General features: G+C 58.2%; 1 protein-coding gene across 3 annotated transcripts; it reads left to right on the top strand.

The window, feature by feature from the left end:
* The first annotated feature begins 4,975 nt into the window (after positions 1 to 4,975).
* On the top strand, positions 4,976 to 13,346 carry C5AR1 (complement C5a receptor 1). Of its 3 annotated transcripts, none has more exons than XM_062176895.1 (2): positions 4,976 to 5,008; positions 11,767 to 13,346. In XM_062176895.1, exon 2 carries the CDS (start codon positions 11,773 to 11,775, stop codon positions 12,817 to 12,819), a length of 1,047 nt encoding a protein of 348 aa, XP_062032879.1. In that variant the 5' UTR covers positions 4,976 to 5,008; positions 11,767 to 11,772; the 3' UTR covers positions 12,820 to 13,346. The 3 variants fall into 3 exon arrangements, with proteins under 3 accessions (XP_062032879.1, XP_062032880.1, XP_062032878.1); XM_062176896.1 differs by lacking the exon at positions 4,976 to 5,008 and adding an exon at positions 5,392 to 5,462; XM_062176894.1 differs by lacking the exon at positions 4,976 to 5,008 and adding an exon at positions 5,622 to 5,689.
* The last annotated feature ends 127 nt before the right edge of the window (positions 13,347 to 13,473 follow it).

The raw sequence follows: 13,473 nt of genomic DNA, 5'->3' as shown, positions 1-13,473 counted from the left end.
CACCTGCCCCTAATGCCCATGTCTGAGAAGTCTGGCTCGGTTCTTGCCACTGCTCCATTGCGGTCAGCCTCTGCAAAACCCACCGCACATGCCCGAGGGGACGTGAGCAAGCCCCAGAAAGCCCTCACGTCGTCAAGGAGATCAGCTTGGCTTCACAGACCCCACGGCAGGGCCTCCTCCTCACACCCCTCTTGCTTGGCTTGGGAACCGTCCACCTGGGTGTGGCCTCTTTCCACCTGCTGAGCAGGGCGGGGCAGGGCGCCAGGACCACTTCCCACCTTCCCGGGGAGAAGCTGGTCGTGGTGGCGGTTTCCTAGCCATGTTTCCCCAGCACCTGTGGGCTGGCCGAGGTACACCAGTTTTACATCTATGACATGCCTCCAGCTCACATAAAAGGGATGGCCCCAAACCTTGCTCAGGGCAGCTGTGCCTGTAGCAAGCCCACAACACTTCCAAAAGTGAGTGGGTACTTTTCACTCTGCGCGCAGATAAACCCTGCCTGCCTCACCTTCAATGCTTTTCTTGCCTGGGAGACAAGAACCCAGCCCCAGCCCCCTCCCGGCAGTACTGCCCTTGTGGGCTCTCGCTCTCGCCCCCCACTGATTCCTCCTGGGCCAGCATCCTCACCGCGCCTCTCCTTTGGCAGCTGTCTCTCATCTGCCACAAAGCACACCAGTGAAGATGGTGAGAACCATCTTCATTTTTTTGTTTTTTGACAGGCAGAGTTAGAGAGAGAGAGAGAGAGAGAGAGAGAGAGAGAGAGAGAGAGAGAAAGTTCTTCCTTCCATTGATTCACCCCTAAAATGGCCGCTACGGCCGGCACATCGTGCTGATCCAAAGCCAGGAGCCAGGTGCTTCTCCTGGTCTCTCATGTGGGTGCAGGGCCCAAGCACTTGGGCCACAGCAGAGAGCTGGCCTGGAAGAGGAGCAACCGGGACAGAATCCGGGGTGCCGGCGCCGCAGGTGGAGGATTAGCTTATTGAGCTGCGCCGCCGACCCTGGTTCTTCATTTTAATCATGGAATTCTTCATGCCCCACACGGCCAGGTCGGTCCTCCTCCTCATCACCTCCTCTTGTGCGAGTGGGCGACATGGTCCTCATCTCCCTGAGGGTCTCTCTGGGGCTTGCTGGCCATGCTTGGTTAGCTCTGCTTCAAGGGCGACAGTTTCTTGCAAGCCCAGCGAAGTCACTTCTGGCCCGTGGATGAAGATGGCGATTTTGTGAGTCACAGAAGGAAACAATTCAGTCCTCCTTAAGCCCATTGTTTCCACATGATTTTTTTTTTTTAATTTATTTATTTGAAAAGCAGAGTTGCAGAGAGAAAGAGAGAGAGGTTCTTCATCCGCTGGTTCACTCCCCAATTGGCCATAACAGCTGGAGTTGCACCGATTTGAAGCCAGGAGCTTCCTCTGAATCTTTCCACGGGGATTCAGGGGCTCAAGCACTTGGGCCATCCTCTACTGCTTTCCCAGGCCAAAGCAGAGAGCTGGGTCGGAAGTGGAGCAGCCAGGACTCGAACCGGCGCCCATATGGGATGCTGGGACTGCAGCAGCAGCTTTACCCGCTACGCCACGGCGCCGGCTCCATCCACATGATTTTTTAAAGCACTGATTCAGAGGTGGAATAGCGGAACAGATTTCTATTAATTAAAAACAAACAAACAAACAAACAAAAAAAACAATAAATCTGGGCTGAGAGGTAACGACTGCATCTGGCCGGGACAGAGGCGCTGCAGAGCGCGCTGGCGCGTGGTGGACACTGGCGGGGCCCGTGGCCATCACCATCGGAGCTACCCCGGGTCCACCTGCCGCAGGGCTGGCAGCCTCTCCCGTGGGCTCCAGGGCTCTCGTGGTTTGCGTGAGCGCCCCTGAGCTCATGGACCCCAGATGCACCCCTAAAAAAGCGCGCGGGCATTGAATGTCCCGCTGCGGTGTGGGTGTGTCTACCGCTGGATGCTCGATCCCCCGCGTGGCGATGGTAGGGGGGAGGTATTTAAGGGGCGGAGCCTAGAGGAAGGGGGCGGGGTTGGGCCGTGGGCGGAGACCCCGAGGCCGTGGGTGGAGCTATCTGCTGGCCTCCCTCAGGGGCCACTTTCTCTCCCGCGCGGGGCTTGGCCGAGGGGCCGCCTGGCCTGGGACCCCCCTGCCTCCTTGACCCAGGACTCAGTGCGCCTCCTTCCAAAACACCGGGGCCTCAGGGCCTCCCCCGGGAGGCACCTGCGTCCGCTCCCCCAGCCGCCTCGTCAGCCGAGTCCGCTCTCGCGGAAACCCACGCGAGGCTGCTCTTCTGTGGACCCCGCTCCGTTGGCAGCCCTCCCAGAGGGTTTTGTTGGAAATGAACTATTTTCAAGGCAGCGCGTCTGTGCCGCTCTCGGTTCAGCTGACCGCAAACGCCCGTCCCCGCCCCCAAATCCCGCACCTGCCGCGGACCCTGGCGGAACCAGGGCGTTTCACGCGTGTCCACAGGGTGGCGCCCCCTGCACGGCGAGAGCCGGAGGTGCTCTTTTTTTTTTTTTTTTTCTTTTCTTTCTTTCTTTTTTATTTTTTTGGACAGAGTTAGACAGTGAGAGAGAGAGAGAGACAGAGAGAAAGGTCTTCCTTTTGCCGTTGGTTCACCCTCCAATGGCCGCTGCGGCCGGCGCACCGCTCTGATCCAAAGGCAGGAGCCAGGCGCTTCTCCTGGTCTCCCATGGGGTGCAGGGCCCAAGCACTTGGGCCATCCTCCACTGCACTCCCTGGCCACAGGCAGAGAGCTGGCCTGGAAGAGGGGCAACTGGGACAGGATCGGTGCCCCGACCAGGACTAGAACCCGGTGTGCCTGCGCCGCAAGGCGGAGGATTAACCTAGTGAGTCACGGCACCGGCCTCTTTCTTTCTTTTTTTTTTTGACAGAGTTAGATAGTGAGAGAGAGAGAGACAGAGAGAAAGGTCTTCCTTTTCCGTTGGTTCACCACCCCCCCACCCCCCCCAGTGGCTGCTGCGGCCGGCCCACCGCGCTGATCCGAAGCCAGGAGCCAGGTGCTTCCTCCTGGTCTCCCATGCGGGTGCAGGGCCCAAGCACCTGGGCCATCCTCCACTGCACTCCCGGGCCACAGCAGAGAGAGTGTACTTACCAATTTTTTTATATATGAAAAAATAAAAAGAAAAGAAAAGTGATCAAGGACAAAATTGGGGCAATGGGCAAAATGTCCGTTTGGACCGCGGGTTGTGTAAGGGCATTGCAGTAGGAATACATTTCCTTATTTCAACAGCGACGCCGCGGTGATCACAGAGAACAGCCTCCTACCAAGAAGGTAGAATTTAGATAAGAGCGGGCACAGAACGGGGGCAGAGAATCTAAACTGTTCACTCCCCCAAGGGCGTTTGTCACAGAATGTTCCAGAAAAGCTCATCTTGCAACATGGCACTCAGCGGGGGCCAGACCACCCACAAACAAGAGATAGAGTATGAGTTGTTTAGACAGAGAGAGAGAGAGAGAGAGAGAGAGAGAGAGTGCTTGCATCCACTGATCCACTCCCCAAATGGCTGTAATGGCCAGAGCTGGGCCAGGCTGAAGCCAGGAGCCAGGAGCTCCATCTGGGTCTCCCACAGGGGTGCAGGGGCCTAAGCACTTGAGCCATCTTCCTCTGCTTTCCCAAGTGCATTAGCAGGGAGCTGGATTGGAAGAAGTGAAGCAACCGGGACTCGAACTGGTGCCCATATGGGATGGTGGTGTCACAGGTGGTAACTTAGCCTGCTATGCCACAGCACCGGCCCCCAAGGCTGAGTTTTGCACATCCTGAGTGTGGAGATAGCCCATGAACAGGAAGGGCCCTCCTGTTCCCCTGACCCTTGTCATAAAAGCCCTGACAAGGGACTGGCTCTGTGGTGCAGTGGGTTGGTCACCACCTGTGACACTGCCGTCCCATATGGGTGTTGGTTCCATTCCTGGCTGCTCCTCTTCTGATCCAGCTCCCTGCTAATGCGCCCGGGAAAGCAGTAGAGGGTAGCCCAAGCGCTTAGGCCCCTGAACCCATATGAGAGACCCAGAAGATGCTCTTGGCTCCTGGCTTCGATCTGACCCAGCCCTGGCTGCTGCGATCATTTGGGGAATGAACTAGGAGATGGAAGATCTCTCGCTCTCTGTCTCTTCTCTCTCTCTTTAATGCTGCCTTAAAAAAATAAAAAATAATAATCTTGGCCGGCGCCATGGCTCAACAGGCTAATCCTCCGCCTTGCGGCGCTGGCACACCTGGTTCTAGTCCTGGTTGGGGCGCCGGATTCTGTCCCGGTTGCCCCTCTTCCAGGCCAGCTCTCTGCTGTGGCCCGGGAAGGCAGTGGAGGATGGCCCAAGTGCTTGGGCCCTGCACCCGCATGGGAGACCAGGAGAAGCACCTGGCTCCTGGCTTCGGATCAGCGCGATGCGCCGGCCGCAGCGGCCATTGGAGGGTGAACCAACGGCAAAAAGGAAGACCTTTCTCTCTGTCTTTCTCACTATCCACTCTGCCTGTCAAAAAAAAAAAAATTAAAAAAAAATTAAAAAAAAAAAACTTAAAGAAAGGAAGAACTCTAGAGAGGAAATTTAACGGGAAAATGTACGCCAGGGCTGGGCCACACCCCCACCTGCTTGGCCTCTCTGGGCTTCAAAGCAACCTGGCTTGGGGGGGGGGGCTGGGGGCTCAAAGTCCCTTCTCCAGGATTCCAGGAGAGTTGAAGCCAACTGAGCCCCTGAGCCTTTCCCAGAAGTCTGGGGCTCCAGGAGAGAGAGAAAGAGAGAGCCTCAGATGGGGAAACTGAGGCCAGGAGAGGGGCTGAGCCCCCCCCCCCCCACTGCCACCCTCTCTGCCTAGGAGGAGGGGCCCTGGGTGCTCTGGGTGTGCACCCATGTCAGGGGGCCCAGCCCAGACGCCCAGCGGCAGACCAATGGGAACCCCTAGATGAAAGACGGCATTTCCTTCCTCAAGGCTTCAAAACCCATGGGCCAGGCGAGCAGGAGGGTGTCCGGCCTCGGAGCAGGGAGCCCAGCATCTGGTGAGTCTCGGGAGGGGGGAGGCCTGCTCCTCTCCAGCCCCTGGGGGGCTCCTTGCCCTCTCCCCAGCTCCCCTCTTCTCTCAGTCTCACCTTCCAGGGCTGGGACAGGACAGAGGAATGAGGTCGCCAAGGGGCTATGGGAGCCCCAGGGGGCTCGGGAGCTGAGCAGCTTCCCCAGGAAGGAAGCCCCGGCCCAAGAAGGCAGAATAGATAAGGCCGTCCCAGCCACAGCCAGAGGGATGGCAGGGACCAGGGGGCTGGACCGGCAAAGCCCCGCCCTGCCCCGCCCCACTGCTCAGTGCAGGTGTTCTGAGTCATAGCCACGGGGCAAACTGAGGCCGGCAGGAGCAGAGGCGGCCTGGCTGTGCCACGGGGTCCGTGAGTCTCAGGGGGGAGCCCGGCCAGGCTGCTGCGTCCCAGCCCAGGGCACTGCACCTGCTCAGCTGGTATAAAGGTCTCTGCCTTTGCCTCATCTGAGAGAAAGAGGAAACGGAAAACAGGCTGATGGACCTGGGGGTGGGGTGGGGTGATGGGGAGGCCGGAGCGGGGGTGGGGGGGAACTTGAGCAAGCCAGACTTGCACAGGGCGACCAGCTGTCCGGAGACACCAGGGGTATTCAGCAAAGAAGTCCCGCCCTGCCCGCCAGTCCTGCCTGGGCACCAGACTGTTGGATGCAGTGAGGTGAGGGGGGCTGGGCTGGGGGGGACCCGGACCTCAGCTTCGGCTGAAGATGGCCGTCCTGGGCTGCCTCTGCCTGGACTTTTTATTTTTAATTTAAAAACGGGTTATTTTTATCTTCATTTATTTGAAAGGCAGAGCAACAGAGAGAGAGAGAGAGAGAGAGAGAGACTGAAATTCTTCCATCTGCTGGTTCACACCCCCCCCCCCAAAGCTGCAGCCGTGAGGGCTGGGGTCAGGCTGATGCTCAGATAGAATGCTGGCTATGTAGGCGATGGTTTAACCTGCTGTGCCACAAAGCTGGCTCCTTTATTTGATTTTTAAAATGTAAGTGTTATGGGGTTGGCGCTGTGGCGTAGAAGGCTAAGCCTCTGCCTGCAGTGCCAGCATCCCATATGGGCACTGGTTCAAGTCCCGGCTGCTCCACTTCCAATGCAATTCCCTGCCAATGCGCCCGGAAAAGCAGCAGCAGGTGGTCCAAGTGCTTGGGCCCCTGCACTCATGTGGGAGACCTGGAAGAAACTCCAGGCTCCGGGCTTCAGCCTGGCACAGCCTTGGCCATTGTGGTCATTTGGGCAGTGAACCAGTGATGGAAGACCTCATTTCTCTCCTTCTCTCTCTGTATCTCTGCCTTTCAAATAAATAAATAAATCTTTAAAGACAAATGTGAGTGTTAATGGCGGGTGTTTGGCTAATTGATTAAGACAGCCACATCTCACGTGGGAGACGATTACCTAGGTTTGTTAGCAGAGATTGGGGGTAGGGTCTTGCTTCTTGTCTTCACGCCAGAAAGAATTCAGCTGTGAGACAGAGAGCAGTGGTCAGCAAGGTAGCGAGGTCTATTGGGGTAGAACGGACGGGACAGATCCGAGACAGACAGTACCCCGTCGCTCAGGTCCCATGGTCAAGTGCAGAGGATGAACCCGGCAGGCTGGGCGGGCGGGCGGGCGGCTCACAAGGGAGGGGGGGTCTGGTTCTCCGCCGCGCTTTCCCCTTCCCCTCCTCCAGATCAGGGTCTGCTGAGTGTGGAGCAGGAAATATTCCTGCCCAGGTTTTGCTCCCTAGTGCTGTCAGGCTGGGAGGCGCCTCCCCTGGGTGCCCGCCTCCCCTGGGTGCCCGCCTCCCCTGGGTGCCCGCCTCCCCTGGGTGCCCGCCTTGGAGGAAGGACTGGAAGGTTTTATCGTGTTCTCAGGTGCTGAGCAGAGAGGATTGCCCCGGGGAGCTTCCTGGGGGAGGGGGGGGCGCTGAGACTGCCTGGAAAGTTCTCGGGGTCCGGGCAGGACTTTGCCCTGTGTAAGTCCTGGGCTCGTAGGCGGATTTCTTTTTTCTTTCAAGATTGATTTATTTGAAAGACAGAGTTACAGAGAGGCAGAGGCAGAGAGAGGTCTGCCATCTGCTGGTTCGCTCCCCAGATGGCTGCAATGGCCAGAGCTGGGCCAATCCGAAGCCAGGAGCTTTTTCCAGGTCTCCCACACGAGTGCAGGAGCCCAAAGACTTGGGCCATCTTCTACTGCTTTCCCAGGCCATAGCAGAGAGCTGGATGGGAAGTGGAGCAGCTGGGACTTGAACCGGCGCCCACATGGATGCCGGCACTGCAGGCGGCGGCTTTACCGGTTGCGCCACTGCGCTGGCCCCTCGTAGGCTGATTTCTAACTTCCTACCTGATAGGTTCCGTTGCTGGCTCTGGCTCAGGTGCCGTATCCCGGGAAATGCACACTGTGGGAGGCAGCACTGACAGCCCCGGAGCTGGGCCCCTGCCACCCACAAGGGAGACCCTGGTTGGGATTTTCCCGGCTCCTGGCTGACGCCTGGTCCGGCTCCAGCTGTTGCAGACGTGTGGGAAGTGAGCCAGCAGATGGAAGCTTCCTCTGCTGCTATAAAAAAAAAAAAAAGCGAGTGTTTCTGCTTTTGAATGTTTATAGATTTTTCGTGACTGAGATTGTGCAAATTCAAGAAGACAAACGAGTCAGGTGGCCGCCGGCCACAGAGACTGTGACTTCCTCAGGAGGATCAGTGTGGGGGTGGGGGGTGGCAGGTGTGCACCTCCAGCAGAGGCTGGGGCTGGAAAGGGGCGGGGCGGGGTGGAGGGCAGGTGGAGGAGGAGCTGGGGGGGGGGTGCACACCCAGGGACGCAGGCATGGCGTCTGGTGCCGTGGCTCGTGTTAGCTGTTAGGGTTTTCAGGTTCTTAGAAAGCGAGGAGGCATCTAGTTACGTTGGCGGGGACAAGTGAGCAGGCGAAGAGAGCCGGGGTTGGGGGTTGAGTCTGCCTGGACCCAGGGCAGGGGGTCGAAGCGAGGCTTCGTTCTGTCTGAGCAGCGGGCAGAATCCTTTCTTCTCTTCCTTCTTTTTATTTTATTTATTTGAAAGGCGGAGTTACAGAGAGGCAGAGGCAGAGAGAGAGGTCTTCCTTCCCTTGGTTCACTCCCTAGGTGGCCGCAACGGCCAGAGCTGGGCCAATCCAAAGCCAGGAGCCAGGAGCTTCTTCCAGGTCTCCCATGCAGGTACAGGGGCACAAGGTCCTGGGCCAACTTTTACTGCTTTCCCAGGGCATAGCAGGGAGCTGGATCGGAAGTGGAGCAGCCGGGACTCGAACCGGTGCCCATAAGGGATGCTGGTGTCACAGGCTGTGGATTAGCCAGCTGCACCACAGGACCAGCCTGCACAGTCCCTTAAGCGGCTCGCTGGGGGAGGTACCGAGCGTCACGGGCGCCCTGACCAGGTGGGTGGGGGTGTGTAGAGAGGCTCCTTGGTGACGTTTGCAGCGTGCATCTTAGCAGTTTGCAATGTCCCGGGTGCGGGCCTTCACATTCTCTCTGCGCCTGGCTCCATCGGGCTCAAGTTCAGGCTCAGTGACCTAACAGAGTCTATCAGGTCTCAGCGGCTTGGTAGGTCCTCAGCTAAGACATCGCTTGGGACGCCAGCATCCCAAATCTGAGTGCCTGGGTTCGCATCACCCCTTTGCTTCCAAATCCAGCTTCCTTCTAGTGCAAACCCTGGGAGGCAGCAGGTGATGGCTCAAGTAGTTGGCCTGGCCCCATCCCACTGTTACGGGCATTTGGGGAATGACCCAGTACGTGGAAGATCTCTCTCTCTCTCTCTCTCTCTCTCTCTCTCTCTCTCTGCTTCTCCTTCTCTCTCTGTGTAACTTTGACTTTCAAATAAACAAATAAATCTTTTAAAAAAAGAAGAAGAAGAAGAAGTATATATGGGCAAAAGCTGCCCTGGCCCCGTCCCTCTCCCCATCCTGGGGAGGCTGCCTTGCCACAGTTTCTGGAGCTGGGCTGTGCAGGCACGAGCCCACAGGCACGCACAGGTCGGGGAGCCAGAGCGGGCGTGTCCCTGGTTGTAGGCCACATGCTGGGTTCTGAGCCAGCTCTCTCCTTTACCCTTGACCTTGGAAGTCCTGCGTGGTTGATTCAGCCGCTCCCCTCTTGCTGGGCACGTGGTGCACTTCCAGCCTCTGTGGGATGCTCACAGCAGAACCCAGCGAGCTGTCGGCATGGGGGAAGACCCCAGGAGCCTCAGAGTGCTGGAGCGGACATCTCCACTCTGCCCTGCAGAAGTCAGGGAGAGGAGAAGTCCTGAGCTCACAGCGGGAAAGGAGCTGGGGAGGGGGAGGGGAGGCTCTGGGCTGGCGGGGAACCAGCAGGGGCAAAAACTGGCGTCACAGGCCGCTTGCGGGGTCTGGGTAGGGGGAACGTTCAAAACAGCTGTCTGTTTCCAGTGCCAGGATCTGGGCCAGGGGCCGGGGCCTCCAGCTGTGCCTGGCACAAGCCCTTTCGTGCCTCAAGGCTTGGGGACTTGGAGGACAGGAAGTGGGAAGCTGGCTTGCGGTGCTGTGGGGAGGGCGGTTGAGGGCAGGGGTTTACCAGTGCAAGACATTTTACTTTTGATTTCAACTGATTTTCAAACATGCAGAGAAACTGCAAGAGTAATACAAATAATATACATTTTACCTAGATTCTCCAAATGTAGTCTATCATGTGTCTATCCATCTATTCATCCACCTGCTCGACCATCCATCCACCCGGCAACACTGCCCATCTATCAGATTTTAGGTACCCAGTATCTATCAGACATCCATTCATCCATCATCTCTCTGTCCACTTCGTCCATCAACCCAACTATCAATCATCTGTCCATTCACTCGCTTATTTTTTAAAAAAGAGTTATTTATTTGAAAGGCAGAGTTACACAGAGAGGCAGAGGCAGAGACAGAGAGAGGTCTTCCATCCGCTGGTTCACTCCCCAGATGGCCGCAGTGGCTGGAGCTGTGCTGATCTGAAGCCAGGAGCCAGGACCTTCTTCTGGGTCTCCCACATGGATGCAGGGGCCCAAGGACTTGGGCCATCTTCTACTGCTTTCCCAGGCCACAGCAGAGAGCTGGATGGGAAGTGGAGGAGCCGGGATTTGAACCAGTGCCCATATGGAATACCAGCACTGCAGGCAGCTGCTTTACCCACTACACCACAGCGCCAGCCCCCCATCTATCTATCTCTGTCTCTCATCTCTCAATCCCTCTCCCTCTCCCTGTCTATCCATGTTTATCATGTTCTTCCTGGATAGTTTTGAGGGTCCAGTGTAGGCCCCATGCCCCTCTACCTCTGAACACACAAGCGTCAGTTTCCCAGGAGTAAGCATTGCACCTGCAGGCGCACAGCCTGGGCGTCTGTGTCAGGATACGCTCACTGCTGCTGTCTGGACCGCGCGCTGTGTTCAAGCTTGTCTGGTGTCCCAGTGGCACCCGCTAGAGTGGACATGCCTTTCCTGCTCCAGCCTCCAGGCCGGGACTCCAGGCTGCAGTGGGCATCCTGGCTCTGTGGTCTCGGCCCTTGGCCCCTCCTCATCCTCATGACATTGGCATTTGAAAAATTAAGAAAAATTCAGATAATTCACCACTGGAAGTTGTATTTCTTTAGTTTCTGAGAAAGAGAGACAGCGCTTCCGTTCTCTGGTTCGCCGCCGGAATGCTGGCCATGGCCAGGCTGAGGCCAGGAGCTGGGAGCTGCATGCCGTGGGCGGCAGGGGCCCAGGCACTTGGGCCATGTTCTGCTGCTTTTTCTAGGCCACTAGCAGGGAGCTGGGGCGGGAGTGGAGCCGCCAGGACTGGAACCGGCTCCCATAAGGGCGGCGGCTGTTCCAAGTGGCGGCTTCATCCACTGCGCCACAATTGTGTCGGCTCCCAAACGCCTGATTCCTTCCCGTTCCAGAATCTGAAGGGGTTTCCAAAAGTTCAGGGGAAAATGGACCACGAAGATGTTTGTTTTGGTGCTCAAAGCCTTCGAAGTCCATGCGTAAACACGAACTTTCTGAAGACCTTATCAAAAGTTGGCCAATATGGCCAGTACCGCCGCTCACTAGGCTAATCCTCTGCCTTGCGGTGCCGGCACACCGGGTTCTAGTCCCGGTTGGGGCACCGGATTCTGTCCAGGTTGCCCCTCTTCCAGGCCAGCTCTCTGCTATGGCCCGGGAAGGCAGTGGAGGATGGCCCAAGTGCTTGGGCCCTGCACTCGCATGGGAGACCGGGAGAAGCACCTGGCTCCTGGCTTCAGATCGGTACAGCACCAGCCTTGGTGGCCATTTGGGGAGTGAACCAACGGCAAAAGGAAGACCTTTCTGTCTGTCTCTCTCTCTCACTGTCCACTCTGCCTGTCAAAAAAAAAAAAAAAGAATTCCCTCACTTTCTTTTCCCTGCCTTCCCACTCCCCCTTCTCTCTTAGTTGAGAGAGACACAGAGAGAGCTAGCTCTTCCGTCCACGGCTTCACTCCCCAAATGCCCTTGACGACTGGGACTGGCCCAGGCCAAAGCCAGGAGCCGGGAGCTCCATCCAGGTTTGCCATATGGGCGGCCAGCGTTCCCCCTGTGGCCTCCCAGGGTGCACCTAGCAGGAAGCTGAAGTCGGGGGTGGGGCCAGGCCGTGGGACACGGGGAGGGTGGGCCGGGCACCTGCCCCAAGCATTGTGAGGCTGGAGGGGAGGGCCAGCCCCCCAGCTGCCTGGGCCCTCAGCACCCCCATTCCCCGGGAGGAGGCGGTGGCCCACAGAGCCTCAGACTCTCCCTGCCTCTGATTCCACGTAGGCGCCCATGGAAAATAACACGTACGATTACACCAACTATGACTCCTTCGGGACCCTGGACCCCTCCACCCCCGTGGACAACACTGTCAGAGGGCTGCGCCCGTCCACCATCGTGGCCCTGGTCATCTACATGGCCGTCTTCCTGGTGGGGGTGCCGGGCAACGCCCTGGTGGTCTGGGTGACGGCGCTGGAAGCCAAGCGGGCCGTCAACGCCATCTGGTTCCTGAACCTGGCCGTGGCCGACCTCCTGTCCTGCCTGGCGCTGCCCATCTTGTTCGTGTCCATCATCCAGGAGGGTCACTGGCCCTTCGGCAGGGCCGCCTGCAGGGTGCTGCCCTCGCTCATCCTGTTCAACATGTACGCCAGCATCCTGCTGCTGGCCACCATCAGCGCCGACCGCTTCCTGCTCGTGTTCAACCCCATCTGGTGCCAGAACTTCCGAGCGGCTGGCTTGGCCTGGCTGGCGTGCTGCGTGGCCTGGGGCTTGGCCTTGCTGCTGACCATCCCCTCCTTCCTGTACCGCTCGGTGCACCAGGAGTATTTTCCGCCCAAGACCATATGCGGCGTGGACTACGGGCGCGAGGGCGTGCGCACCGAGAGGGCGGTGGCCATCATCCGGCTGGTCGTGGGCTTCCTGCTGCCGCTGCTCACGCTCAGCGTCTGCTACACCTTCCTCCTGCTGCGGACCTGGAGCCGCAAGGCCACGCGCTCCACCAAGACGCTCAAGGTGGTGGTGGCCGTGGTGGTCAGCTTCTTCGTCTTCTGGCTGCCCTACCAGGTGACGGGCATGATCATAGCCCTGCTGCAGCCTTCCTCCGCCACCTTCCGGTGGGCCACCCGGCTGGACGCCCTGTGCGTCGCCCTTGCCTACGTCAACTGCTGCATCAACCCCATCATCTACGTGGTCGCCGGCCAGGGCTTCCAGGGCCGGCTGCGCAAGTCTCTCCCCAGCCTCCTCCGCAACGTGTTGGCAGAGGAATCCGCGATCCATGGCAGCAAGTCCTTCTCCCGCTCCACGGTGGACACGGTGGCCGACAGGTGCCAAGCGGTGTGAGGGAGGCTCTGGGGCGCCGGCTCCCGTGCTCGCCCTGCCCTTCCGGATCTCTCTCTCTCTCTCTCTCTCTGCTTATCTGGACTTCACTCTTAGAGGCCTTGGTGAACTCATCTCGGTCGCTTCGAATGGAAACTTCCTAACCCAGAAGCAGCGCTCCTGTCTCCGCGGGTTCCCCATGGATGGATTCAACCAACAGTGCGTCAAAAATATTAGAAAACTGCAACTGGGAGTGGCTCTGGTGGCAGAGGGGTCGGGCTGCTGCTGTGGATGGCAGCATCGCACACCCGAGTGCTGGGTTCGGGTCCTGCCTCCGCTTCCGATCCGGCTTCCTACAGACGCACACCCTGGGAGGTGACAGACAATGGCTCGCGTCTTTGGGTCCCTGCCGCCCATGTGGGAGGTCCGGATGGAGTTCTAGGGTCTTTGGCTTCGGCCTGGCCCAGTCCTGGCTGTTTTGTGCATTTGGAGAGTTGAGTGGATGGAGGATCTCCCCCCCACCCCACCTCTGCTTGTCAAATAAATAAATATCTGCCCATATACAGACTTGCTTTGTTGTCATTATTCTCTAAAGAATATGGTAACACAGCCCGGGCCTTAGCATTCAGTACACGCCAGGCACAAGTAACCCAGAGGTGCTGGAAGTACGCAGGTGCC

Source organism: Lepus europaeus, chromosome 19 (assembly GCF_033115175.1).
Source record: "Lepus europaeus isolate LE1 chromosome 19, mLepTim1.pri, whole genome shotgun sequence".
NCBI lineage: Eukaryota > Metazoa > Chordata > Mammalia > Lagomorpha > Leporidae > Lepus > Lepus europaeus.
This window is presented reverse-complemented; position numbering and strand designations above follow the sequence as displayed.